Here is a 27983-nt window from a genome sequence, read left to right as displayed (position 1 = left end):
CCGCGAAAAATATAACTGGATCAGCTGGCCGTGAGGCGAATAAGAATCTAGCGGAAGGCATCGCTACAAATAGCTTCCTTCTTTTGTTTCTCCTGATGGATTACGCGACATGATCGCATGCCCTGCTTTTTTTATGCCCGAGAGAGAGTCGTGGTAACTTGTGCGAGGCCGGACACGCATATGCAGCGCGCACTTTGCCTGAAGTCTTCGAAACAAGCGCAACGTGACACTTGCCGCAGCCAGGGCTGGGCAAATATATTTGGCAATTGCATCATCCCACGATACACGATACTCTTGCAACAAGTATTTGTGATACAGATACAAGATACTACAGCATCTATTGTATCCCATACGATACTTTCCATTTGCATCTTTAGATACTTCGATACATTCGCAAGTTTCTTGTTATAAATCTATATAATATAGCAGCAAGCGTATGCACAAGAATGTTTCCTTTGAAATTTCTTAACTCCGACCGACCTTATTTGGTCGGAGTTTGGAATTAAATATCTGTTGGTATCTCGAAATTGTTCTTTCTTGCTCAAGGTATAATATATTCATTACAAAACAATGTGTGAAAGCCACCAAACGTAAGGGAACTCCATTCTTGCATTCTTCAGACTTCGTAACAAAGCGCCATTCAAGAGAGACTTTGATAACAACACTATAGCGGTATTAGAATTTGCACGCACGCTGCCACATACATTGGCGCAAGCAGCACATTATAGTGGATACGCGAAAGTGTCATGGCAACGACGCAACTGAAAACAAGAAATGAAGAAAACAGAAGCCCGGCTGCTCACAGAGGCTAACGAGCCTGTTTTTGCCGAGACTACGCGACCACCACCACGTGAATCTGCACCTCCGATAGAGACGCGCAGACCGCATCGCCTTCCCTCGCTGGAGGGTTCTGGCAGTAAAATAAAGGTGTGTCGCTTCCGTTAGCTTCGTTAAGGCGGCTCAGTGGCAGCAGTATAAGCTTGAGAAGCAGAGTTCAGCCAAAGTTTATAGCTTCCCACGGTGATGTTGCGATAGCCAGTATCGTGTACCTTACGATACACGATACATTCTTTTATGTATCGGAAATGCAGTTAGTGATACACGTCTTGCAAGGTATATCATGACACAGATTCAGGATAACCAAAGAGCATCGAAGACAGTACTAATACGTGTGTCTTCGATACTGCCCAGAACTGGCCGCAGCACAGTGGCCACAAGTGGACGCGCGCGGTAAAGGTTGAGGCGACATGTGTAACTGTAGCGCAGGCGTATGGGGTGGGGTCATTTCGCTGTCTCCTACGGTCTATGTGCCATCTCATCAACACTCGTAATCCCGCGGCTGCATGGCTAAACGCTCAGTCGAAGACATCGATCACGGAATGACGCTGTCCAGTGCGCGTTGGAAACCGCGGCGAAAAGCGCTCAGATCACCCAGGCAACAGTAACCTCATCAACGGCACCAACAATAGAAAATATTGTTACAGTGCATTTGCACATGACCCCGCACGCAAGAGGGAGACGAACAGGAAGTGGTGAACAGGAACAGTAGCTGTTACCTTTGTACCCGTCTCCGAGTTTAGCACTAAGTTTTTGCTAAGTAACTAGTCATACATACGTTCGTGCTCAGGCTTCCTCTTCGCAACATTTGGGGGAATCGCGGAATAACGACTCATAACGGAGCTTTGCAGTGGCCGCCGCTTCGATTCGTCACCGATGTCGCAGGAGACATTTATTGTTTAACTGAGTAACAAAGGTGCTGATGGCGGCAACAATTCAAGCGCCCTAATTGACTTGTGTTTCTTCCTTTTCAGGCAAAGCAGAGGACATCTAAAAGCAGCCAATCATTTCAAATCTCAACGAATCCTTCCTCTACCAATCTTCCTCCGTTGGTGCCTGGGTCGGCAACGCTTGCATTGACTTTCGTACTCACGCATCCGCCTGATCAGGGAACGGTCTGTCGCACCGATGGCGCCGACGCCAGCGGCTGGCTGGAGATGTATGATCAGGTGAGCAGCCACAACAAATGGGATCCCACAATGATTCTGGCGAAGCTAATATTTTACTTTGCGGGAACAGCGCAAATGTGGTTTTAAAATTACGAAGCAGAACTCTGTGAGTGAAAGACCTGCAAACAGAAGCTGCGAGATCTGTTTGGAAAACCGTTTGGTCGGAAGGTCATCGCCAAGGAGGAGTTGGCCCCATGACTTCAAACATCCACCGAGGGTTACGTCGCCTATATACAACACGTGCTGTCACTCTGCCGCAAGCCCTACAGTCAAATGCCCGAGTCTAAAAAAATTGGGCATATCTTAAAAGGAACCGTCGATGACGCCTTCTATCTAATGATTGTAAGAACTGTGCTGCAAATAATGACGTTATCACGGAGTGCAAGCGTTTCGAGTAGGTGAAAAGCCGTCGTATTTATCAGTCATTTTCATGGCTTCCCAATACGACTGCAACATCATCTTGTGAAGACCGTCAGGACTCTTCTGCTAGGCAGCAGTAGCAGCCTTCAGAGCAGGTCACGAAGGTTGTGTGCCGTGAGCTGGAAGGCATGTGTCCTGCGGCTCTATAACCACTTGTCAACAGTGAATGCGCTCCTATGGTTCCCCTTGTTCAGGCTATTGCGCGCCAAGAACACACCAATGTCGACTTTCCATCAGTTTAGACCATGGCCAGTTCCCGGCTGACCGAACTTCCTTCGCTCCTGCATACCCGAAATCCATGGGTGCCTCGGTGTTCTCGCAAAATGGAAGAGTGGCGAACACCGGATGATCGACCTGTTCGCTTCAGTTGTAACCGCGTTGATCATGTCGCCCGATACTGTTGCAACCGCTGGTCGACGATGTCGTTCTCGAACAGCCCTCGTCTAAAGAAATTAAATTATGGGGTTTTGCGTGCTAAACCACTTTTTGATTACGAGGCACGCCGTAGTGGAGGAATCCGGAAATTTCGACCACCTGGTGTTCTTTAATGTGCACCTAAATCTAAGTACACGAGTGTTTTTCCATTTCGCCCCCATCGAAATGCGGCCGCCGAGGCCGGAATTCGATTCCACGACCTCATGCTCAGCAGCCCAACAGCATAGCCACTGAACAACCACGGGGGTAGTCCTCGTCTAGCCGGTAGTTTTCGTCATTTCGAACCGCAAGGCCGGCCGAATCATCATGTCAGTGACGGTACTACCGCATGGCGCCGTCGTTCACCGTCGCCGAACAGTCACCAGTCGCCTTCGCCGCAAAGTCGTTGCCCGTCGTCCAGGTTACCCCAGTCCTGTCGCTTATTGCCGTCTTTCCAACTTGGCTGCGTACCTGTGGAAAACTAACCGATGCAGCTCCCGGAGGTGAGCTGCAGTGTCGACGTCTTCGCCAAAGCCTCTCACCCTAGCGAGCAGACACAATATAGTCGACGAAAAAGTTGACGGTGTACATGTCTCAGCGCCTTTTGAGACTGTAGCCCATATCTCGTTAACGAGCAACAATCTTCGTTGCTGCCTGAAGAAGGTCTTCCAACCTGCCGCATCCCGTGTTATCGGTGTCGCCGATGGAGCAACGCCCATTATTCTTGGTATATATGTACTGCCAAAAAAAAAGCTGTCGGTGGTTTCAACGTGTCCGTTTTATTTGCTGTTCTTGAGTGGTGTTCCCATGACTTGATCTTCGGCCTCGACTTGTTATCAGACTATTTAGCATTGATTGATGGCAGTGCTGGCCTCCTCGAACTCGAGCCAGCAAATCACTGCGGTCCTCCAAAATTGGCTGAGCCTCGTTTATGTTCCGCAGACTTCGTATGGTGGCAGCCTCAAGTCTCCATGTATATACCTTCGACATGTTCCCCATCTGTTCCTGACAGTGACTATGTGCTGACACCTAATATCAAAGTTCCCCTGCTACGCACAGTTACTGCTCCTCATACCATTTTGACTTTTGCTGACAACCGCGTATTCCTTCCTAATTTAAAGTTTGGTTCATGTACTTAAGTTATCCCCGGAACGCATGTCGCTCAGCAACGCTTCTCCGATCGGCGATACCGCCATCTCTGTATCGGATATTCCGTCCTCGTCTGACGCCACCTGCTGTCGGATTCCGGCATATCTTCAAGGATGATTGCTCAGGACCTGCTTCCTGAACAGGCTGCGAATCTCTGACGCGCCCTCGTGTCTTATCGCGACGTCTCTGACATTGAGGATCGCCCGCTCGGACAGACTGCCGTTGAGACCCATACGATTAACAACGGTGATGCTACTCCTATGCGCTGACATCCATCTCGCGTGTCTCACGCAGAAAGCCACGTTATCCAAGCTGAAGTAGGCAAGATGTGTAATTGTGCCCTCTTCCAGCCGTTAGGCATCGCCGGTTTTCTTGGTGAAGAAAAAGGATGGCAGCTGGCGTTTTTGTGTCGACTATCATCAACAGAACAAGATCACGAAAAAGGATGTGTACCCTCTTCCGCGGATTGATGACGCATCTCGACTGCCTTCGAGGATTCAAATACTTCTCTTCAATCGACCTCCACTCCGGTTATTCATAGATTGCGGTTGATTCACTAGACCATGAGAAGACCGTTACACCGAACGGCCGTTAAAATTTTAAGGTTATTCATTTCGGACTTTGTAATGCCCCAGCAACTTTCGAAAGGATGGTGGACTCTCTCCTTCGGGACTATAAGTGGTCCATCTGCCTATGTTATCATGTCATCGTGTTTTCTCCTACGTTTGACAGCCACCTCAATCGCTTGGCCGCTACTCTTGAAGTCTTTAAGAAGGCTGGGCTTACACTTAACTGTCTAAGTGTCAGTTTGGACATCACGAAGTCAAAGTTATTGGCCACCTTGTCAGTGCTGCCGGTATACATCCTAATCCTGATAAGATTCATGCAGTCAAGAACTTTGCTGTACATTGATCAGCAAAAGACGTGCGCCGCTTCGTGAGCTTATACTCCTATTTTGGTCAGTTTGTTGAATATTTTGCGGAAATCGCACTACCACTGACGGACCTTCCCAAGAAGGACATTGCGTTTTTTTTAGGACCGCGGGCAAGCTGACGCCTTCAACACCCTCATCCGCTTGTTGAGAACGCCTCGGATATTAGACCATTTTGGTCCATATGCACAAGCTCAAGTTCGCACAGACGCCAGTGGCCATGGCATAGGTGCTGTCTTCGCCCAACAGCAAAATGGAGACGAGCGTGTCATTGTCTACGCCACTCGTCTTTGTCTCCTTCATACCTCAATTTATCACCGAGCGCGAGTACCTCGCTCTGATGTGGACAGTGGCTAAATTTCGCCCTTGCTTGTTTGGTTGGCCACTTTCTGTCATCACGGACCACAATGCTCTGTGCTGGCATTCGTCACTGAAAGACCCGAATGACCGCCTTGGTCGCTGGGCACTCAGATTCCAGGAATATTCCTTCATTGTGATCTATAAGTCCGGCCGCTTACATCTGGACCCTGACTGCTTGTCTTGTCGCCCCGTCTAACCTCCTCACCACGATAAACTGGATCCCAACACTTCCCTTCTGGACATTTCTGACCTTCGCGAAATAGTTATTGAGCAGCGAAAGGATGGCTCTCTACGGTCGATAATTGAGTGCTTGACTTATGACCGATCCGATCGCTCAATCATAATGTTTGTGCTCCATGGCGAAATTCTTTATCGACGCAGCATCAGCTCTGACGAACCAGACTTACTGCTACTTGTCCAGTATTTTTAGCCGCCCCTAACCATTTGATGTAAACTGCTCTAATGACGCGAGTAGGGTGAGGTATCCCATTGGCTGCCCAGGGCGCGTCATCGCTAATTTTTCCAACATTATGGTGAACAAATGTTGTTCGCAGTAGTTGCAATGTTCGGTAGTTTGTTTCTTTAAAGAGAAAGTGACCGAAAGATAATGCACAAGAACAATTTTTCACTACACTTAAGCACTTGCGGCCCACAGGAAACGTCGTCTGCTCGTGTTACAACGTGCTCCATGGTGACGAGAGCTCTGTGGTCAATGTCGGTATCAGTCCCTTCTCAAGCACCACAATTCGCATTTGTTGTGTTGTGGGCTGCAAAAGTAGTGACTGTCAAGCTGCGACATCGTGTCCCTCTGCAAGGCAGCAGACGAGCGGAGTGACTGCAGCGCATCGAACTCTCGCTATCCGATCGGCGGCAGGATTTGCGCATTCGCGGCCGTCACAGTACACCGGAGGATTAACACAATAGCGTTTCGCGAGTCCGGTGTGCGGGTAAACGCAAGCGCAAAGGGACTAGACCTGGCTGTTTGACCATGCCGTTTCACGGGATGAGCAGAAGGGCAAACGTGAATGGTCTGCACGGTGCAGCCACCTGGTGGGACAGAGCTCAACCAAACATATTAGCAGTAACGAAGTGCACTCTTCCTTGCTGCTGGCGTAAATTTTTCGCAGGAACGTAATTGTCAACACGTTGTTTTTGTAAATGTTTAAAATGTTTTGCACTTGGTTAGAGCAATATTTTATTTTTGTTTGGCTGGTTAAGCTCTGCGCCACCTGCGGCGGGACTATGTCGACCGATCAGGTCGCTCATGTACGTCTACGCTAAAGTTCCTTCATCAGCTTGAGTTCATGCATCCACCCATCCTTCGAAATGCCGAGTTTGCCTGTGGTTACCGGAATATCAGACCCGTTCGGCGCTACGACAGAATGCTCGCAACCCATGCTGCTTCGATAGCTGTCGCTTGGGGTAGACTGCTAAGCAGCTGGTCGAGAGGTTGGAGAAGCTTCGTGCGCTTGCTCCTAGACAACCTGAAGTAGACGATACGATATGTCGTGATGACGCAGAGCCAGCGAAGGTGGAGCTGAGCCCCGATCACTCGGCGAACGGGTAGAGGAGAAAATGCATGGCTATGGAGGAGGGTTATTTGCACTCGTTCGTGGCTCTCTTAATATGAGACGCTTCACACAAACTGTGGTGCGAATGATTAATTTTAACTGTACACTACCCGCCTACAAAATTTTTCCGAACCGTTTCAGGGGCCCCTTAACTGAAGTATTCGCTCTCTCGCATTAGTGCGTTGGTTGCGTCTGCGTGTAAACATGCTCAAGCTTCATGAGGCGGAGGCTGAAATAAATAGTCCTCCTGTATATATGTGAGTCTGCGTTTGGGTTCTTGATTCGTACATTCATCAGCTGCTATTCATATTTCATTCGCATTAAAAAACTTGATATTCTCCCACCTCTACTTCAACATTCATTCTAAATGGTGTGCCTTGAGAACCAATTGCCTTTTAATTCACTCAATCCTCTATGACTGCGGATACCAATATTTTGACAATATATTTTACACAGAGAAATATTTATACTAATGTGCACATTTCTCATTAACAGAAGTAACCCCCGCTCTTCACCTTAGCCCATGGGAATAACAAAGAGGTGTTGGTTACTTCGTCGATTTGTTTTTTGTACCTTGAACAGAGCATAGACATTCTGACATTTAGAGGAGCAATGTCGACTTGGCTTCAGCTGAGGCTCCCGGGTTATCCGTTTCGTTTATTTTTTCTGCTGTTGGTGTGGAGCTTGAGTCCGGACGTCTGACGGAATAGCCTCAATACATTCGAATCAAACTCGGGCGAATGTGAAGGTCTGAGAAACCTGTTGTAGACGAGTCCATCAAACTACATCGCACGCTTTCATAGGAAATTCGTAGCGGTGCATTTCATTTGAACTGCTTAGCCCAGTCACTGAATCGCAGCAGGGCAAACCGGTTTCTGCTTTTCTTGCTTACTTACACGCATGACGCTTTTTAAAGCATTGCTTTTAAACTTAATCTGCTCGATGTGGCAGTCGTCCCTCCTTTCCTTCTAAAGCATATTCTATCGCACACACAAAAAAAGAAAATAAATTCAGGTCGATTATCCAAAGCTTTCTTTTACATGTTTCCGACCTCTAAGCTGACAGTTTGCTCTAATTAAATGTCCGTATATCCGTCATCACGGTTCACTGACACTTGCTTTGACAGGTGGACCTGTTGTAAGCACTTTATTTTTGTGATGATAGGCCCGTTCAATAACCGTGACCAAATGTCTGAAGAAGATGTTCATAAAAAAGCTTGTCCTAATTTTTTTCTATTTCAGGTCAATAGCGAAGGTCTTCGTACGGCATCCGAGATAGTAATTACATGTGAAATTTAGCTGTGCTTGGTCGGCCACCTCTAGGGCAGTGTGGAGGCATCGATTTCCAAATGCTCTTGGAAGGTGGAGTTACAACCTAACGGAAGTGAGAGTAATGACTGAACTATCCCACACGCCTCTTCCGGAGCTCAATGCCCGGATAACCGTGAAGGAAATGACGATTGACGCCGGACGGGACGTCATACGAAAGCGATCTCCGGATTCGATCGAATGACAATGGGTTCTCAAGTAGCTCACAAAAATGGGCGATGTATGCGACTCACCTGCCAGTGGCAGCATGCTCCCGCTAAGAGTGACGGGCCACGACGCCTGCTCCCTGCTCACGCCAAAGGCTTCCACGATGCCGTAGAAGAACACGCCGCTCACGCTTATGGTTGAGAGAGTGAGGAAGAGCAAGGCACTGCAGAAGGCGGCCGTCACCCAGCTGCGTCGCGAGTCCACTCCGAACACGGGGTCTTTCTTGAGCCGCTCTTCCGTCGACATGCTCGGCACTGAGTTGACTGCAGCGCACCGACGCTCTGCGACGCCGTTTCACGCGGTGACCGTGGAAAGCCGCAGCTGCATCCGCTCGCAATACGCACTTGCTAACATTTGTTCAACGGCGACCGAGCAGCGGAGCTTTTGTGTCAATCGAGAAAGTGCCTGTCGGTTGTGCGTCCGCCACGGTGCTCCGAATACCCTGCGGCGTGGTAGTGATAACGTTCTTGAGAGATAAAAGAGTGTCGCCTCAGACAGGTTGAAGGCGCGAAGATTTGAGCGTAGTCTTATGCGCATTTGGAGCAGTCCGTTTGCTAAAAAATTTTCTTCCTCGCTGCAGCGAGGAAAGAACGAGATCTGATTTTGACGCACGTTCTAGGGGGGACTGCAGAATAATTTTGAACCCCAAGTGTTCTTTAACGCGCATCCCGTTCACGGTATGCACCGATGCCTTTGCAGGTTGGCGCCGGCGAAACGCGGCCGCCGCGGCATGGAATCCGACCCAAGAACTAAGCAGAGCAACGAAATAGGCACTAAGGCACCGTGGAGGATGATTCGTTTGCACTTAACGAGTGCCAATTTTTACTTTTATGCCGATAGCAAATAACAGACACTCCCGACATATTTTTGCTGTTGCCATCGTCGTGATGTTCGGTATACCATCGTCACAGCACGCCATATGGTGCACGTGCGAGCGAAAGATCGCGAGCTCGTGATCGCGGCTCAATCTGTGGCACGCAAGGGTCAAAGCTGAGCGGAAGCGCGCCGTCTTCTGTCACGCGAACGGCTGTGTGGGGTAGGGTGGCGTTGTTCTCCGGCACCAAGTGCGTACTTCGCGACCGCGCGCAAGGCGAACCGACCCTCGCGGCTCAATCTCGCGCGGGCAAAGGAGGAAACGGTGGAGGCAGAGCTGGAGGAAGGGGAAGCGGCGTTCTACTCCGGCACAGACTTCATTATGTTGCGCGTTCGCGCGCTCCTTATCTTGAAAGCGATCTGCATACCTTTGTGCTTGCTGTGTTCTCGCCGTCCACACTGCGTTGAAGCGACAGACAGCACGAAGGCCACTTCGCTCACTGCTGATGGCGCGCTTCCTTTCGCCAGCGTTTTAGCGGCGACTGTCCGGATTCATCGAGTGTGCAGTTTCATGTTTGCCTGTGCGCGCTGACACCAAGCTTTTTAATTTAGTTTATAACTGCATGTTGCCAAGTTTCTAAGGCTGATAATAGTACTATCCTTACTTCGCGTAGCTGTTTTATAGTCTGCTGTCACAATCGATGCTTCGCCTTTCGGGCGAAACTGACTTTTTTCCATTGGCCTTTGTTGAAACGAAATAAATATGAAATGCAATAATATTAGGCAGTAGTTCAACTAATAAATTATTTTCTATGCTTTTATGAGAACACATATCCAATTAATGGTTGTCTTAGACGTAGAAGAAATTTCACGTAATAGACGGGTGACTGCTCTGCGCTCTCTGTGCACTCGCATTCTACACGGCCTAAAACGCGCGTTGAGATTTGAAAGTTTGTACAATCACAGGCTTTGTGAGGTTTTAAATAAATATAGCTCCTTAAACAGCGACTGCTTACAAGTTTGCCATACAACTAAAACTGCCCGAAGGTTTTAATCAAAAAGGAAATTTGCCACATTTTTAGGCAATAATATTTTGAAAGCTATTTCTTGCTAACCGGGTTTGTCCGCCTTGCTTAACGGCTCTTCTGCAAAGCGCTACAACCGTAACACCCAGACTCCTTTTTAAGAACCCGTATTGTTTGCACGAATACAAATATAACTCATACAAATACATGAAGACTGTGAAATTTGCCTGCTCTGCGCGCGCTGCACTGAATGTTATTAAATTGGTCATGTACAGAATAAATATTTTTAATGTATCTAGTGTAAGCAACACAACTTTCAGTTTGCCCGTGAATTATTTTACAAAACACTGTTGAAAATTGCAAGAAATGTGTTCTGAGCGGACACACTTTCGACTGGCCGATTGAGTTACGCGCGTCACCACAGTGATCTGAAGCGTTATAAAATGACCAGTGAAATGTACTGTCACATTTAGGCGCACACTTGAAGAATCGCGGGCCGTGCTAGAGGTGGCCCCGGAATTTTCCTGCCAACGTGGCCCGTGTTATGGCTCCAGTATTGGTTTGCCACTTTGGCAATTTTCCAGCTATCTCTGCAGCTTTTGATGCTATATTTGAAAAGGTAAGCTTTATGGATGTGGCAATCAGCTTTCCAGCGGTTCTTCATCAAGGAGTGCAAAGAATGGCGCCGTGCCGCTGTAAACGTTCAACGTAAATGTCCCTGCCATAAAACAAAGACACAGTTCGGGCTTCGACCTCCTAACCTACCGCTTCCTCCTCCCCGCGAACGAATCGCTTCTGCTGCTTTTCACAAAAGTGTATTCGACTACCGCATGCGAAAACCCAAAGAAAATGTCTGTAGAGCTGTGGGTGTGTTGAGTTTTTTGTCTTTTCTGGATAAAGTAGCTGAAATTATTTGCCTCACTTGGCATTGCTTATTGTCTGCAAATATTCAAAATTTATTATAGGAATCGAGTAGCCTTTTCATGCATGTCCATAGTTACATTTTATGAAAATCTGTCAAAAATATAATCAATTCGCATATTCGCCGTTTCGTCTTTTTTTTCTTTCATGCTTCTACATTTCTTCCAGACCCTTTAACAATATATTGGAATCACAGAAAGTGTCCAAAGTGTATGTGTATGGGATAACAAACTCCGCAACGACCTTCCAACTTGCTATTTTGTTCGTGTTATATTAGAAAATTTACTATTGTAAAATTGTCACTTTTGTCAGAGATAAGAACCCGTGTTGGGACACTCATAGGGAATAAAACAGAGAAAGCGAGGACTGTTTTCAATGGTTTTCATGTAGCAGAGCTGCGGTTGCTGGCCAGGCACTACAGTTCACGAGCGACCTGGGTGGATAACTGCATCTCAATTATCTTCAGTGATTCCTTATGAATAACTCACTTGTGAGCAACATGTGGTGCAGGAATGTCATTCTTCCCTTCTTCTGTTAAGTCAACACTCTGTCTGCATCTGATCATGAACGATTAAGTTTTTCCCCCACTGTTACTGTCGTGGTACACCTGATGTACGCATGCCTATGTTAAAAGGTGTAGAATGGCTGGAGAATTTCAAATAAAGTTCCAGTTCGCAGTCAGCGGTTGTCTGTGGTATTTGTTTCCTAGTGTCCTTGTTTTATTCACGCTGCTCCACCTCAGTTCTAAATATGAACCAACTAGCCCTCATCAAGTTCTTACTAATGCAAATGTCTTCTACAATTGACTCCTTCCTCTCATCACCAGCCTTGCAAGGCCCGGCATACGTATGTGTAAACCTCATCGCCATAACTAATTGCCAGACACGTTCCTTGGGCTACTACCTCAAAAGACGCATCATGCCGAACGAAATTATAGACCTTTTTGGTTTTGTAGAACCTTCTTCGGGACACGCAAAAATGATGTGCAAACTACTGAAGTCTCAAAAATGCCACCAAATACGACTATACAAGCATTGGCTGAAAGTACTTCTTGGAGGAAAAAAAAAGACCCCCGCAAAAAGGACCGAAGGCTGCGCGAGTACAAGAGACTTGCCCGACAATGTACAGAGTTCTGTGGCAACGCACCAGGATCTTTTTACCAAAGCCGTTTGCTAGGATCACCAGCGCCAATGTCGTCACCATGCTTGGGGAGGCTGCAATTCCAGACCAACTTTGGAGGACCTTGGAAAAAGGCCCAAAATACAGCCTTGAGCCTAAGCTTCCTGCTCCACAGCTCTTAGCCATGGGTAGAAGCATAGGAGACAGACCTGAGGATCGAGACTGTGAACGAGTTGTTGGTGAAGCTGCGGACTGTGTTCTAAAGCACGCACCATGTGGAAAATCAGGTATGCCACCCATAAAGAAAATTGTAACGAACCTAAAGAATGATGCGCTTGCAGGCATCAGGCAGGTAAAGAAGGTGGTTGTGATGTTCTGCCCAAAGACCTTATGAACCAAAAATGGTAGCAAGCTATTATGAAGAAATTCAAAGCTCTTTCTTTCGAACCACGAAAGCACAAGGAACGGCATGAAGCTACTCAAAGACTTGCACCTGTACTTGCTACGGCAGCTTGTGACGAAAGCGGACACAGAGTTCCTTGATGTTTTCTTCACTTGCAAATCCCACAAGCCTTAATACCCTTTTAGGGTTTTTGTGTCCCAGAAGACGTCGTGGCAATGTCATGTAGGAAAAGTTCTACAGAGCCATCTGAAGAAGTTACAGATAAATCACCCTTTTCTTGTAAGAAGCTGCGAAAAAGTTATCTTGGCGATAAATGAAGACCAGGGGACTGTACTAACCACATATTCAGTAGATGTAGAGGATTTATATTATTCTGTGCCGCGAGATGGTTTGATGTGCGATGTGTGCGATAGCATAGAAAATTTTAGAGAAGTCAATTTCCAGAATTCTGTCGGTGTCAAGAGCCACAATTTCTGAATGCCTTTAGATTTTTATTTTCATTCAACTGCTATTAATTATGATGACTAGTTCTACATCCAACGGACTCGCATCTGTATAGGATGAGCCATTATGTGCGAAATTTTTTTTGTCCTCGGTTGACAATGTAATTTCTGCTAAACTTGTAGACACGCCTGTAACACGAGGGATTTAGGTACGTAGACGACTACTTAATTGGTATGGAGAAAGATACCTGTACGCATTTTCATGACGCGGTCGAAGAAATTTCGCGCTTGTTCATTAACTCATCGGGATGACCTAAGTTGACGTATGAATTGCCAATTAACAACCGCATTCAGCTTCTCGATATTAATCTCTATTTTTCTTTGGACGAGCGTGTATGCTGGGGATATCATCCCAGATCTAAGAAAACCTTAATGTGCTACCACAGTGCGCACTCTAAGTTGATTAAGAGAGGCATAGCAACCCTGAGCATTAAGGCAGCACTAAGTAAGTGGTGTGAGCATGAGTGTGAGCGAAGTTTTTTATATCAGATTGCACGATTACAGAACGCAGGCTTCCCGATTCTGTCATCACTTCAGCATGCGAAGCCATCTTGCAGAAAGAAGAAAGAATGAGTTCCAAACCATCCCACAAAGAAAAAAACAAAGAAAACAGACCAGCGCACGCGGTGCCATACTTGCACAAGTTGTCACACAATCTAAAGAAAGTTCCCAATAGACATAATGTTAATTTGCTTTTCAGTGCCCCGTACAAGCTTTCCTCGATATGTAATCGTATGAAAACGCGCCAAAGGCCGCTGTGCACTACAAATCATCAGTCTTGTTTCACCGTCTGCAGGCGCAACGTTATCTATGCGATACCACTGAGCAGTGGAAAAACTTATATAGGTCAAACGGGCACAGTATATCAATGAAAGAGCTCGTCAGCACAGCAGTGCCCTAATAAATGGCTATGGGAGTCATTTAGCACGACATCGTAACAAGTGTCCCTGCACTCCCATATTTGAAAAAAAAAACAAAATTCATAAAAAAAGCAAAAGCAAAGAGGGAAAGGGAAATAATAGAGGCTTATTACATTAGAAAGGAAGGAGATAGATGTGTAAGCGCTCCCTTTCTTGCCTTGTCGGAAAAACAAATAGCTTTTTTTGCGTGAAAGATTATGATGTTGCTAATTTGCAGATGTGTTTGCGACTGGTGTGCGCACGCATATATGCTGAAAAAGTACAAGATGGCTGGAGAATTTCAAATAAATTCCAGCCCTCATCCAAATCTTACTAATGTGAATATTCAGTATGTGCAGTGCCCGGTACTGATCAGTAACAGGTCTACGTCGCTTGCTCCAGGTGAGACTGCGAATGGCTTGATTCTGTACATGTTGGAGGGAAGAAAGGTCGCAATGATAAGTTTACTCCAAGGAAGCATTACAATAATTTAGATGAGTGTGAATGAATGCATAATATAAGGTGATCAAAGTAGCAAAGTCAAATTAACATCTAGCTTTTAGTAGTGCCTTAACACCATAAGAAGTTTTCCGCTGGAGTTCATTAATATGCAAATGGCATTTTAAACGGGAATGAAGCTTGACACCAAGGAATGAAAAATGATCTCATTGATGAATAGAATGTATGTTTATCAAGAGGGGCATAACTTGCGCGTTATTTATTGACCTGCAATTAAAAATGAAGAACTTACTTTTGGAGGAATTTATCAAACGCTCATTTTTAGCACACCATGTACTAACATTAATATGTTCTGCATTAAAGGTTGTTGAAAGCTTGCTTGCAGAATTACTCGAACATAAGAGAGCCGCGTTGTCGGCATATAAGATGCACTGTGATGATGTGGTTAGACAATGTGGAAGGTCACTAATGTGCAGTAAAGTAAGAGCGAGCCCAGAATTGAGTCTTGCGGAACGCCGATGTTAATATTTTTTTTTAGTGGAATGGATCCCGGAAATGGATATTAATTGCTCACGATAAGATAGTTAACTACGGAAGAGATTAAGAGAGTTGCCACAAATGCCATAGGATGCAAGATCAAACGCCCTAGTAAAATCTGAAAAACCAAACCAACGAGGTTACGGTTGTAAATTTCTAGTTTATACTTTTCGGTATAGCAAATGAAGGCTAGGTTAGTCGAATCATCATCACCATCAGTCTGGCTACGCCCACTGCAAGGCAAAGACCTTTCACATACTTCTCCAACTACCCTGGTCACGTGCTAATTGTGGCCATGTTGTCCCTGCAAACTTCTTAATCTCATCCGTTTATCTAACTTTCTGCCACTCCCTGCTACGTTTCGCTTCTCTTGGAATCCATTCCCTAACCCTTAATGACAATCGATGATCTTTCCTCCTCATTACATGCCCATGCCCTACATTTCTTTTTCTTGATTTCAACTAAGATGCCATTACCTCGCGTTTGTTCCCACCCCCAATCTGCTCTCTTCTGATCCCTTAACGTTACACCCACCATTCTTCTTTCCATAGCTCGTTGCGTCGTCCTCAATTTAAGAAGAACCCTTTTCGTAAGCCTCCAGGTTTCTGCCCCATACGTGAGTACTGGTAAGACACAGCTGTTATACACTTTTATTTTGAGGGATAATGGCAACCTGCTTTTCGTGATCTGAAAATGCCTGCCAAACGCAACCCAGCCCATTCTTATTCTTCTGATTATTTCAGTCTCATGGTCCGGATCCGCAGTCACGACCTGCCCTAAGTAGATGTATTCTCTTACCACTTCCAGTGCCTAGCTGCCTATCGTAAACTGCTGTTCTCTTTCGAGACTGTTAAACATAAGTTTAGTTTTCTGCAGAATAATTTTTATACCCACCCTTCTGCTTTGCCTGTCTAGGTCAGTGAGCACGCATTGCAATTGGTCCCCTGAGTTACTAAGCAAGGCAATATCATCAGGGAATGGCAAGTTAGTAAGGTATTCTCCATTAACCCTTATCCACAATTCTTCCCAATCCAGGTCTCTGAATACCTCCTGTAAACACGCTGTGAATAGCATTGGAGAGATCGTATGTCCCTGCCTGACGGCCTTCTTAATTGGGATTTTGTTGCTTTCTTCATGGAGGACTACGGCGGCTGTGGAGCCACTATTGATATCTTTCAGTATTTTTACATGCGGCTTGTACACACCCTGATGTTGTAAGGCCTGCATGGCTGCTGAGCTTTCGACTGAGTCAAACGCTTTCTGGTAATCAATGAAAGCTATATATAAGGGTTGGTTATATACCGCCCATTTCTCTATCACCTGATTGATAGTTTGAATATGGTCTATTGTTGAGTAGCCATTACGAAATCCTAACTGGTCCTTTGGTTGACGGAAGTCTGAGGTGTTCCTGATTCTATTTCCGATTACCTTAGTAAATACTTTGTAGGCAGCGGACAGTAAGCTGATCGGTCTATAATTATTCAAGTCCTTGGCGTCTTCATTCTTATGAATTAAGATTATTTTGGCGTTCTTCCGAGACTCCGGTACGCTCGAGGTCATGAGGCATTGCGCATACAGGGTGGCCAGTTTCTATAGAACAATCTGCCCTCCATCCTTCAACAAATCTGCTGTTACCGGATCCTCTCTAGCTGTCTTCCCCTTTGCATAGCTCCCAAGGCTTTCTTTACTTCTTCCGGCGTTACTTGTGGGATGTCAAATTTCTCTAGACTATTACCTCTTCCATTATCGTCATGGGTGCCACTCGTACTGTATAAATCTCTATAGAGCGCCTCAGCGACTTGAACTATCTTAGCCATAATAATAATTACATTGCCGGCTTTGTCTCTTAAAGCATACATCTGATTCTCGCCTATTCCTAGTTTCTTTTTCACCGCTTTTAGGCTTACTCCGTTCCTGAGAGCATGCTCAATTCTATCCATATCCTACTTCCTTATGTCAGCTATCTTACGCTTGTTGATTAACTTCAAAAGTTCTGCCACTTCTATTTAGCTGTAGGGTTACATGTTTTCATAAATTGGCGTTTCTTAATCGCTTCTAGTTTACACTTTCCGGTAAATTAAATGAGGGGTAGGTTAGTCAAATATTCTTGTCCAAACCCAAATTGGTTCGGATGAAATGGGCTCAGTTGCGTTAAGTAGATATACAGGCGAACATAGATTAGATTTTGAATTACTCTGCCAAAAATGGGGAAACTTACAATTGGAAATTGAGGATTTTTCACCTTTTTTAAATACCGGAATGAGCTTACTCATCTTTAACCCTCGGGGAAATACACCTGTTCAAGAATTAGAATGATTGTGTAGGTGAGCACATCCGCAATGTCATCTGCAATCACTTTCACATGGTTAGCAGAAATATTGTCAATACCTGGGCTGGAAGACTTTATACTAGGAATTGTTCTTACGACCACTGGGGTAGCAGGAAAAAGCAAGATATGATGAGTTACCAAAATTATCAAGTTCGTCATGTGTACAGGATGGAACAGCTATGGGAGATGGGAAGTAGTCACTAAATACGTCAGTGATATCTAATGAGTCAGATATTACTGATCGTTCATGATGAATGTAGCCTATCGGCGGATTGATGGTTTTCTTGAGAAAGGAATTGATAAGGCGCCATTGCTTTTTTATATCAGAGCCAGAACAATTAATTTCGTTTTAATAATAGCGCTTTTGGCATTCTTCATTTGAGCATTCGGTGTGTTACAATGCTCTGTATAACGATCAAGAAGACGTACTTTCAATGGTTGTCATTTTGCTTTTATATTATTTATCTTTCTTACGCAGTCTAGCAAGTAAGCCACTTGTCAACCATGGGCTTCTAAGCGAAGGATTACGTTTATAGCACTGTACACAAGTTGGTCGAATAACATACGCAATTGGATATTATAGAGATGAAAGCGATGCAATGCTGATTCAGAATTTTTTGGAGTTGCACAAGACCAATCAGAATTAGATAACATTTCTATAAATTGGTAGCGATCAAACTGATTCTTAACTAAGTTTACGCTTTAAATGCGAGGACTGTTCTCAAAACAAAGTGCAACTGGGAAATTATCTGTAATATTGCTTTGAAGAATCAATGCGGAGGGAGTATGAAGAAGGTTCGAAAGCGCATGGTCAATAAGTGTTCCCAAAACATCATTAGCGCAGCGGGGAGAAGGGAGAGTAGAGATTCTAGACCACAACCTAGGAAACAGTTGATATACTGACTGGGTTGGATACTAAGAGGAAGCATCAAGTAAATTAACATTAATGTCACCCAAGATGACAACGGGCTTTTTTCCTTTGAAGGAATGTCAAGAATAATCTCAGGTGCTTCACAAAAAGTAGGAATTGGTGAATGCGGTGATCGATAAATGGTACCAAAGACAATATTATTATCAATGTCTATTACAGAGTGGCCAACTTCAATCCGCACCGACTCGCTAATTAAGTGAAGATCAAGTCTCCGCTTTTATATGATGTCGGACCGAATAAACATGGCTGAGCAACCATGTTGTGATGAACTGCGATTGTACTACACAGAATTCTATGATGGGAAACCATACATATTTTTATCCGAATCGCTCAGCCATGTATCAGAAACACATATAATTGCGAATGAATGAAGACAAGAAGACAGTAGTGTATGATAATCGTAAAAATGCTTGGAACGAATACGTGAATTGAAATGAATCGCTGAATGATAGTTATAAGAAAAGTAGGATTGGATGTCGTTAGCGCAAACGTACGCCATCAGACCAGGTCAGATTTCCAGGAACCGAAAAACAAAGAAAGAAAAGAGAAAGCCTCTTGAATTTAAGCCATTATATACCAGTATATGAAACACTATTCCAAAGTTTAAAATATTTCTTCCTCGTGTTTTTAGGGTTACTGGGAGGACCAATATTCAAGAAAAAATTCGAAAGTCTGTGAATTAATTATGGCGTGTTGAATATATGCAACGCTGGGCAGAAATGTAGAAGACTGAGGCGAAGCCAAATGAAAAAAAATTTTTATTAGCACTGTCCCTTTTGGCGCATATATATCCAAAACAATACAAAGCATAAGTAGGCCTGTTGGCAACCTACTGGTGGTAACTTACAAAACTGTTGCGATCCTTGTTCAAGCATAGCATCACCTGACACTTCGAAGAAGAGACATACGTGTGCCCCCCTGGGCATGTCTTGCAGCGGTTCCGCCGTGTATTCCATGTGGGACGCTGCTACACCGCCACTGCTGCTGCTGAATAAAGTTGAATGGCCAGTAAGACGTTTATATAGCCAAGCTGCTGGTGACCAGGCACAGGCGGAGATCCGAGGGCAGAAGTGAGCTGTCAGAATCGCGCCGGGAGCCCGTCGATACACGTTGTTGGAGATGGGGCCGGTTTCTTGCACGCGCAAGGTCACGAGTAGGTGCTGAAGAGTTGTGTAGGCGGGCCGGTAGCGCAAACCTGTGAAGCCGAGACGAAAGAGTAAAGCATGTACACACTGCTACACCGCCACTGCTTCGTCTGCAAATTACTATCCTTCTTCCTTTACAAGTACTTGTTGCAAACGATTACAACATGCCACACTCAGAAATGGTGCAGATTTTTAAAGTCAAACTAAGGTTTTATTAGAGCACAGCCTGGTTATAAAAATGATTTCTGCGAAATCAAACTTTCATCTTTCACTCACCAGTTGTATCGCTTCTTAGCTAAACCAGTTGGCACCGACTGCTTTAGTAAATCATTTGGCAAGACGGGCAATGAGTTATTTGATTTTAAATTAGGCTTGCTTAAAACATCAACCGAAACAATTTGAAACAATTTGATATTTTTCGTACATGATGCTTGTAGTACGTCTTCGCCATGTATCGACTTTCACCGAAGTAGCATTCGCCATTTTACTGATTGCTTGCCAAAACAAAACAGCTGGCTCGACAGCATAGCCATCGGCATGTTCTCATCGTCGTGCTGCGTCATCATTCCACTGGTTTTCGCTAGATTATGGGAATCAAGGGATTCACGGAAACACTGGCAACAGGCTAGGCATGTTTTGTTCCCCAAAGAAAAGGCAAGAAAATAAGCAAATAAAGTAAAATTTGCATGCTAAACATGAAAAACCTGAACGGCATCTACCACGTCGTTCTATTGTGTTTGTTTACTGGAACGCCCATAAAACTCCTCTTTAAAAATAGGAAAAAAAATTATCCGCCACGTCCACATCGTGTAAAATAGCGTTGAAGGCCAGTGCTTGCTTACATACGAACATTCTTCGGGAACGCAAAATCATATTGTGCCTGCATGAGGGCAACAGTATTGTGATTGTTATGTGATAGCACCGCAGTTTTGTATATAGCGCATTTTCCTTATTTCCCATTGACAGTTTGTGTGCGCGTTTGTTATCATTCGTGAATTTGCCGGGTTCTTGAAACTATTGCGCTGTGCTTCAAATAGGGTCGTCTACAAGCAGCGAACTCCTTCACCTTTATGAACGCCTAAAGCACAAGGCCAGTGCACGAATTAGGGCGTAAACCGAAGGCGAGCGAGGGAGAACACGCGCAATCCCCTATCGCGCAAAAACTTATTTTCGGCAGCGCATCGCAGAAAAGGGAACTCGGACCAAATTCAGATGGCTAAATAATCCATGTATGCCGACAAAGAAGAAGACATGCAGATCTCAGTGCGCACTTCCCATGTTCCAGTGCTATGAGTACAGATACATTCTTAAACAGCTAAATTTATTGGTAGGCATACTCGGCTCTGTGAAAATAGTATGTGCTATACTGCATATGTATTTCTGAAATATATATTGCAAAACGATGACTTGCCCCAATGTAAGGTCACAGCACTTAGATGAACATGTTTTATTTTTGGTAAACAAAGCCTGTGCCCCCAATGCGTCGCCTTCATCTCTACTGTAAATTTTCAAAAGTTTAATGGACAATTTGTGTACATATCTAGTTCTCTTATGCGTGAATAAGTGCAAGCAGCTATTGTGTTGATACTTTATTAACCCGATCAAACACGCCCCTTTGTTTATTGGTGCTCCAGAAATGAATTTATGAAACAATTCATAAACGTATATTTGCCCCACATATATCAATAGATCTGAGATCTCATATCTGTCGTACCTCCAGTTTTTTCTTGAACGTGGGGTAGAAGCTTTTGCACGAATCATAGCTCTACAAATGACCTCTGACTTACACAGCGCTTTACTTCATTATGAAAAAAATATCGGCTTAGATATCAAATTTACGATACTGCTACACTGCTGAAACTAACACACACTCATTTGTTTGAAGTACATTAGAAAAATAACAATGCGTGACAACTGAAAAGACTTGCAGGACGGCAACTGAGCACAGCAGTATAAATAACCTGATTACGCAATGCGAATATGCATTGCTATTGCGGTGCAGGCTCTATGCAAGGTGTGAAACTAAACAATGAAAGGTTGATGGACTGGATTTAGCAGCAAATGTGAGCATAATTGTTTTCAGGCCATGTGCCGTTGATAAGTGAATTGTGCCTTTGGATTGACTACGTTACCTCTGGAGGACATAGAATTAAGAGTATTGTGTTTTGCTTCCTCCTTTGAACATGTTGGTGATTATAGTGGTTGACACATAGCACTGAAATTTGACTTTGGTTATTGATAGAGGCGAAGAGTGGTAATAGCTGCCTGTATGTAACTCATTGCTAGAATACGTAAGAAATTGCATGTTAAGGACTAGCTGTGCTGTCAATGTCCCAAATCAGTTTTCCGGTAACTCGGATACAAAACATTTCCTAGCGTTTCCTAAATTTGTCAATTTAAACTCTAGTTTGATGAATTATTGCTTGTTTTATGCATCTAAACTGCAAATTTACTAGTTTGTACTTAGTTGGGACATTGCTTGTTAAATTACTGTAACAATGAAGTCACTGGACTCAAGCTGAAATGCTGCAGTGCAAGTTGGCAACTTGGTATGCTAACAAAAATCATATTGACAGAACGAGATGGCAGCAAAAGAAAGATATGCGCGAAATGAAAGCAGAATATATATATATATATATATATATATATTATATAGAGAGAGGGAGAGGTATAGAGATACGACAGAAGAGAGGGTGTCCCATTTATTATGCACCAAGATTTAAAAATATCCAAGTACCACGTAGCTGGACAAAACCAAGGCAATGTTGCTTGGCGTAGCTTGAAGATACTCAGACTATTTTTTGCATTCGGGCTAATTACACAATTAGTCTCGATCAATTTTTCAACTTCCGAAATATTATAGTTAAATGACAGGCGTGAATGAGAAAATTGTATAGCGACATGAAATACTTCCGATACAGCTTTATCTTGCACAATACGTGCTATATAAAAGTTTTTTCAAGCTTGAAAGAAGCATGCGAATACACTAAAGCAAGCCATCCTACCTGTGATGATGTAGTTAAATTTCTGCTTGAATAATTTACGGGGATAATAGGCAGCCAGATGTTCATTGGCTTTGTCATCTGGCTGCTTTTTCACCGCACCAACCATCTTACCTGATGCATCGTAGTATGATGTTCTCGCAGCATGATGCATCGCAGTAGACGGTCCTGAAGCGTCGTACATGCGAAGCACTGGTTCTTCATTTAGGCGTTTCTTCAGTTCCAAAAAAGACTCGTTTGCATGGTTCTGTACACGTCATTTTATTGTCTTTGTGGAGCCGTTTTGTGGAAGAACGAGCGATCTCGAGGAAACAGGGGATGCATTCACGGTAAATGTCTTCGGTGTCGAGAAAACGCTGGAGGGTAATTTCATGAGAGATCGAACATGCATGTCCGCTCGATTTTGTGTTTTGTCTAGCTTTTTTATATGTCATGTAGGAATATAAAACTGCACGAAACTTAAACTTTTATTACAGAAAAGCGTTCCCAGTAAGCCAAACAAATATTTGAAGGTGGCGGCGCAAGCGTCGTCCTATTACTTACCATAATATCTTCCGGATTCACGGCCGAATTGAATTCAAACTCAAAACGTTGTGTCGAAAAATGTTTCTGCTCATTTTAAAACACTTCACTGTAAATTAGTTTCAGGAGTTTCTTTATGCTGTCCACAACTAAAAAACGTAAAAAAAGATCCATACAAGAATTTTTGTAGTTTCATGCGTTTTGGCGCGTTTTCAATTTCACACAGATACTAGAATTGTCAAACTTAAAACGTGTCTTTTTGCAACATTTATGGAAAATATTATCTTCCTACAGAAACACAAAATAGTAAAAAAATAGTTAAAGAAACCACTTTTATGAAAAAATACAACAAAAAAGCTCCACTTACAATTTGTTAAACAAAAATTTCAGTGGAACTCCACTTATATCGTGCAAAACATGGGTTCGATAATATGTTTCCTCCTTTGCTTTATACGCAAGATATAACGGGCTAAAGTGGCTCACGTATAGCGTACTGGCTTCAGTAACTTTGCTGGTTTTCTATCAGTTTGCATTCTCGCATATCCAGTTCCACTTGCTTTGCTGTTTCAAAAATTCGCTCTGGCAGCTTGTTTTCAACAAAAGCGTACTGTCAGATTTTATTTGTGTTTAGCGTGTGCGGTGGGAGGGGGGAGGGGTGTGCTGCCGCCTTCTAAAGTGCTAACGCGTGCTGAGTTTGCAGCTAACAACCTCTGTGGACATCGCACTTACGCCTCCGTTATTCCCCTGTCAACAGCATGCGACACACCGCGAGTGCATGTTGTGTCTGACTTCTTGAAGTCAGTCACTTTTTGAAACGCAGACTTTTTGAAACGCAGTCAGACTTTTTGAAAACGCATCTGGTGCTAGTAAATTGCCTGTATACGGTGCGATGGCAGGCTAAAGCGTAAGCGAGGGAGCACTTCCATAATCAGCAGGAGCGCCATTCTGGAGGTGCTACTTCACCGACTGCACACCATCTCCCACATGCAATGAATGCTGGAACCTTCGTCAGTTGCACCGCGAGCGACATGCTGTGCCCTTCTAATAACTTATCTGAGTCATTTCACGAGCCATTTATTTCGTTTCCCGTTATCACATGTTTTCTGCGTCGCTCACAGATAACGTCTTCATGTCTTACCTCGACCTTCACCTCTGCGTTTCAGGTGTCCGAAAAATGCAGTGCGGCACGACTGAGCCAAAAGCTGCCGAAGTTGGATAATTTATGTTTTGTAATCACCTTGTTCACGAGCTTTCCCACGCCGAGGACTGCAGGGGTCAGTGTACTGTGTAGAGTAAGTGTAAGTGTAAGTGTTGAGTGTACTGGGGCGCCAGACGGACATTGTCTTTTTATAACTTTAGCACGGCCGACATGTTTTCACGGTGAAAAGCTTTAGACGGCCTTGTTCATAAAACATGAAACCCTGAGACATTCTGCAGGCTCAGTCACGACAGCGGCGCAGAAAAATTGACAGGAAGAGTGCTGTGCTGTTCAGTACAAGTCTTTCGACTTGGTATAGCTGTCCAGTATACACGCGAGGCATACAGCTGATAGCTCGCTCCGAGTATTCTCTGCCGATTATTTACGCGTTCACGAAAGGAAGCTTAATCAGAAAAAAAAAACATTTCGTTGCTTAAAGGCTTAGGATATTGCCTCCCTGCGGAAGCTACTGCAACATGCTGAGGATGCTCGCGTCACCGACAAGGTCTGCCAGCAGTGATTTGCGTGCCTTAGGAAATCCTGTCTTCATCTAGTGACATGCGCGATGGAGCATACGAGGCATTCCTTCAGGAAGAAGAAGCGATTGACGACTAGAACAGGTACGTCCGCCTTCCTTCAGATGTTTTTCTCTATTGAAGCCACCATCTTTCATTCACAAATGCAGCAGTGATATTACGGAAAGAGAAAACAGGCCGAGATTGCGAGCGTCGTGGTGACAAAGATACGCTCAACTTGTAGCGCTGCATACGGTAGCGTCAGTACACCTGAACCGCCTGCGGCAGAATGTCGTGCATGCGCTGGCTACTTAAATAACTTGAAGCAAGTGTACGAGGCTTCAAAGTCCTATCGAGAGTGTCTCCGTCTCTTAGCCATCGTGCCACCGCAAGTCGAAAACAAACGCGTTCAAGAGGCAGTCCCAGCTGTCAAAGCGTACATGCTCAGAAAGGCCAGAAATTGGCGCGCGAAGCATAGAATATGGTCAGATTTTCATGCGTATACACAAAACCAAGTTTAAGCCAATCGGATGTACAAGCTGCGCTCGACAACTTCACCAAGGATGAACTTTGGCGCTCGCGGCAGAGCCCGAACAAGAATGATGATGTGCCAGTCATCACGAACGCCCAGAGAGAGTACGTCTCAAAACGATTTATGACAGGTTCTATACGCGAGACGTTCCAGATGTTCAAAGCAGCTCACCCGGAAAGTGCTACAGCCTTGTCGAAGCTTCACAGCATGCGTCCAAAATGCGTCCTGCTCGCACCACAGCAAGAAGTTTGCGTTTGAATTTATTGCACTAATGCTAACCTTTGTGTCTCCGAACTTGAGAACCTAACCGGCATGGAAATGTCATCGGAAGGCATGAAACCATTCTGCCTTTGCGGCTCCCCCACCATAGATTGTATGTTAGGTGAATGCGAGCGATGCCCATGGCGTGAAATACTTACTTTGGCCAATCTGGGAATGGCCGATGCGTACGAGGTCATATTTCCTGTTTCGGAAAACGGTGACTTCATCAAGAAGACGTCGTCTCAAACGTTTTTTGCGAAAGAGCTCAGCAAATGGGTGACCAAACAGACTGCTCACCAATACATACGCCGCATTCAAGCAGCGGCTATTCACGAGGCAAAGCAGTGCGAGCCGCGCGTAAGCATTGTTCTGCATTATGATATTGCGGAAAACTGGGAGGTCCTTCTCTCAAATCAAATACAATCGTGCCATTAGCAGAAGAAACAAATATCCATTTTCACCTGTGTCGCCACAACAAGGGAGGCCACCGACAGCTTTGCTCCCAAAAGCGACGACATGCATCACGACGCATTGCCCGCCCACCACGCCTTTGGTAGAGTGCACGAAGTGCTGGATGAAAAGCACCCGTCTACTGCCAAGTAACATACGCCAGAGATGGTGCAGCGAGCAACTTTAAAAATAGGTACCAATAGGTAACAACTGTATAAGTTGTGCCATTTTAAGTATACGTCCGTGAGGTGGATATTTTCCGCTACGAGGCATGGAAAGAATGCCTGTGACGTTGTGGGTGGACTCCTTAAACACCAAGCTTCACCGCACAACCTGAGATCTGGAAGCGGAGCCTCCATTCAGTCCGCACATGAGATGGTCTCCCGTCTTAGCGGCAACCTCAAGAACGTGGTCCTGCATCATGCGCCTGCTGCAGCTATCGAGGAGCAACGTAAGTAGAAGTCAGTGGAGTGAAAGTCAGTGCCGCGTGTGCCGGGAATGTAATCATGCCATGTGTGGATGCGTTCCCGCGATCTGTCAAGCGCACATGCGCTGTCCGTTGCGAGAACTGCTGCGAGCCAGCTGACGGTAATTCAACGCTTTTAAATACTAACTGCAAAGAACACACAATAAATTTGTCAGAGCAGCACAAGTTGTGTAAACCTAGGTACAAATAAACCTAGCACAAATTGTCACCGACATCAGCGAAGGTGGTAATCCGAGAAACAATTGAAGCGCGGCTATGTGAGGAGGGAACGAAAGTGTGAAAAAAGGCGTCTTCTTAATTAAAACGAGGCACTGTTTGATTAACTCAACAACGAAAAAATTCTTATTCAGTTTTCAAAGCGAATGAGGAGACAAGAAAGCTTTATTTTACGTTATCATGAACAATAAATACCCATTTTCAGCGCCCACCATGCATGAGAGGCAGCGTTGACGCCGTTATCACTTGCAATGCAATGCATCTTTTGAAGCTCATTAGTTACAATACACCCTCTCACACGACGTGTTGCTTCGCTTGTGGACGTTTGCCCAAATTTGATGGAACGGGTGGTTTCATCGTATTTTAGGTTGTCCAGTGAAAAGCAGTGAGTTAGAGCCGCAACATAATCGTTGACTTTAGCTGTTTTCGAGCGACTGCGCCGGCCGACCGGCTTGGCGTATGATGATGGGACCAGCAATCTGTACCGAAAGCTTTCGTGCCCCTTTAAAGAAAGTATGTTCTGTTCAGGGCTACGACTTCTACACCTGTACAGCGGACTATTTACCGCATCGCTTTCCCCGCTGGAATATCGGGACGCCCATAAAGTCGAATGGCGGGGAACTTGAACATACGGTTGTAATGGCAGGCCACCGAAACAAATTTCGCGCCTTTGAGAGTAAGATGTCACTTTTGTTTTTTTACCCGAGAGGGCGTCAGATTATTTTTTCTTACACAAGAAGTATTCCATCCTCTCACACTTGGCGCTAACATCCATGAACCATCAATGATCCGCCATGTTTTCAACGTATGGACTTCAATGGAAGCTTCGCTACCAGCTATATTTGCCTAGGATTGTCTGGATAGCGCTAGTCGCACGTCAGGAGGAACACCGACAGTCAAGCCAGAGATCATGTGGCACTGTTTAAGGTTGGCGAAGAAACCGAGTCGGTCGTTTCTCGTCGTTAGAATGCTTCATGGTCGGCACTCCTTTCAGTTGGTAGGGAATCAAAAGCCGGAAGGCTTCTCCATTGGTGGTAGCGAAGCGGTCGTGCGGGCCATGCTTTATGTCGTCCTATGACTCGCTGTCGCCGAATATCTGTGCCATGTACCCCTTGAACGCTTCCCCTGCGATGTATTTGTTGAAGCGGCTGACCCGATCACGCTGCGTCTACTATGCTTCAGCCGCCTTCATCTGGAAAAGGGGGAGCCACTTGTAGACGCGGCCGTCTGCCGACGTTCCTTCGTGCTATAAAATGTTGAGCGAAGGCTTCGAGGTAGTCATGGCCGGTGAATGTGGTTTATCCTGTCGACTTGTGTACCATCAGAAGCA

At 44.9% G+C, this 27983-nt stretch overlaps 1 protein-coding gene across 1 annotated transcript in view; it reads right to left on the bottom strand.

Moving 5' to 3' along the window:
• LOC142591240 (monocarboxylate transporter 12-like) overlaps positions 1 to 8803 on the bottom strand; it is a 43678-nt gene extending 34875 nt beyond the window's left edge. The window contains exon 1 of the mRNA XM_075703585.1: positions 8413 to 8803. Within this exon, the coding sequence (XP_075559700.1) occupies positions 8413 to 8632 (220 nt within the window). The 5' untranslated portion in view covers positions 8633 to 8803. The remainder of the gene's footprint in view (positions 1 to 8412) is intronic.
• Positions 8804 to 27983: the final 19180 nt, after the last annotated feature.

Source organism: Dermacentor variabilis, chromosome 8, assembly GCF_050947875.1.
Source record: "Dermacentor variabilis isolate Ectoservices chromosome 8, ASM5094787v1, whole genome shotgun sequence".
NCBI classification, from domain to species: domain Eukaryota; kingdom Metazoa; phylum Arthropoda; class Arachnida; order Ixodida; family Ixodidae; genus Dermacentor; species Dermacentor variabilis.
This window is presented reverse-complemented; position numbering and strand designations above follow the sequence as displayed.